General features: G+C 43.0%; 1 protein-coding gene across 1 annotated transcript; it reads left to right on the forward strand.

Moving 5' to 3' along the window:
* Positions 1 to 3: 3 nt before the first annotated feature.
* LOC103133447 (myosin-6-like) lies at positions 4 to 1,089 on the forward strand (the record flags this gene model as incomplete). Its single annotated transcript, XM_007545192.1, has 4 exons — positions 4 to 105; positions 597 to 723; positions 803 to 921; positions 1,037 to 1,089. Coding segments are annotated over 4 exons (401 nt in total), but the record flags the coding sequence as incomplete, so codon positions are not given.
* Between the last annotated feature and the right edge of the window lie 3 nt (positions 1,090 to 1,092).

The following is a 1,092-nucleotide window of genomic DNA, read 5'->3' on the forward strand; positions in this document are numbered from 1 at the left end:
GACAACCTGCAGAGAGTCAAGCAGAAGCTGGAGAAAGAGAAGAGCGAGCTCAAACTGGAGCTGGATGATGTTGTGTCCAGTATGGAGCAAATTGTCAAGTCCAAGGTACGTGTGGTGTTCTGATAGCTTTCTAGATAACATCCATCCATCCATTTTCTTTACGCCCTCCCCACTTAGTGGAGTCGGGAGGGGGTACTGGTGCCTATCTCCAGCTAACGTTCCGGACGAGAGTCTGTGCCCTGCGACAGTCTGGCGACCTGTCCAGGGTGTACCCCGCCTCTCGCCACAGAGACACACAACCATGCACACACACTCACTCACACCTAGGGACAATTTAGAGAAAAAAAATTGACCTGACAGTCATGTTTTTGGACTGTGGGAGGAAACCGGAGTACCTGGAGAAAACCCACGCATGCACAGGGACAACATGCAAACTCCATGCAGAAAGACTGGGGCCAGGAATCAAACCCAGAACCTTCTTGCTGCAAGGCAACAGCTCTACCAACTGTGCCACTGTGCAGCCCCTTTCTAGATAACAACCTCAGCAAAAAAAAATACTATGCAAGGTCTGTGATATGTGCACTATTTCTTTACAGACCATCCTGGAGAAAACTTGCAGAACTTTAGAGGATCAAACAAATGAATACAGAACAAAATGTGATGAATACCAAAGATCTCTCAATGACTTCACCACCCAGAAAGCCAAACTTCAAGCTGAGAATGGTTAGTCTTTTTTCCCACTTAGAAAATTAATGGTTTTCTATAAAAAGGCGTGCACATGTGAACGTTTTTACATCTACAGATGAGCTTTCAAGACAAATGGAGGAGAAAGAATCACTTATTTCTCAGCTCACCAGAGGAAAAAATTCCTACAATCAACAGCTTGAAGACCTAAAACGACAACTGGAAGAAGAGATAAAGGTATGAAATAATTTCTGGATAATATAGAACAAATTATTATTTTTTAAATTTTATTTTACAAAAAAAGAAAACAAAGGTTAAGTCATATATCACATATAATTTATCTTGACCTCAGGCCAAGAATGCATTAGCCCATGCGGTGCAGTCTGCTCGCCATGACTGTGACCTCCT

This window comes from Poecilia formosa, unplaced genomic scaffold (assembly GCF_000485575.1).
Source record: "Poecilia formosa unplaced genomic scaffold, Poecilia_formosa-5.1.2 Scaffold3857, whole genome shotgun sequence".
Lineage (NCBI taxonomy): Eukaryota > Metazoa > Chordata > Actinopteri > Cyprinodontiformes > Poeciliidae > Poecilia > Poecilia formosa.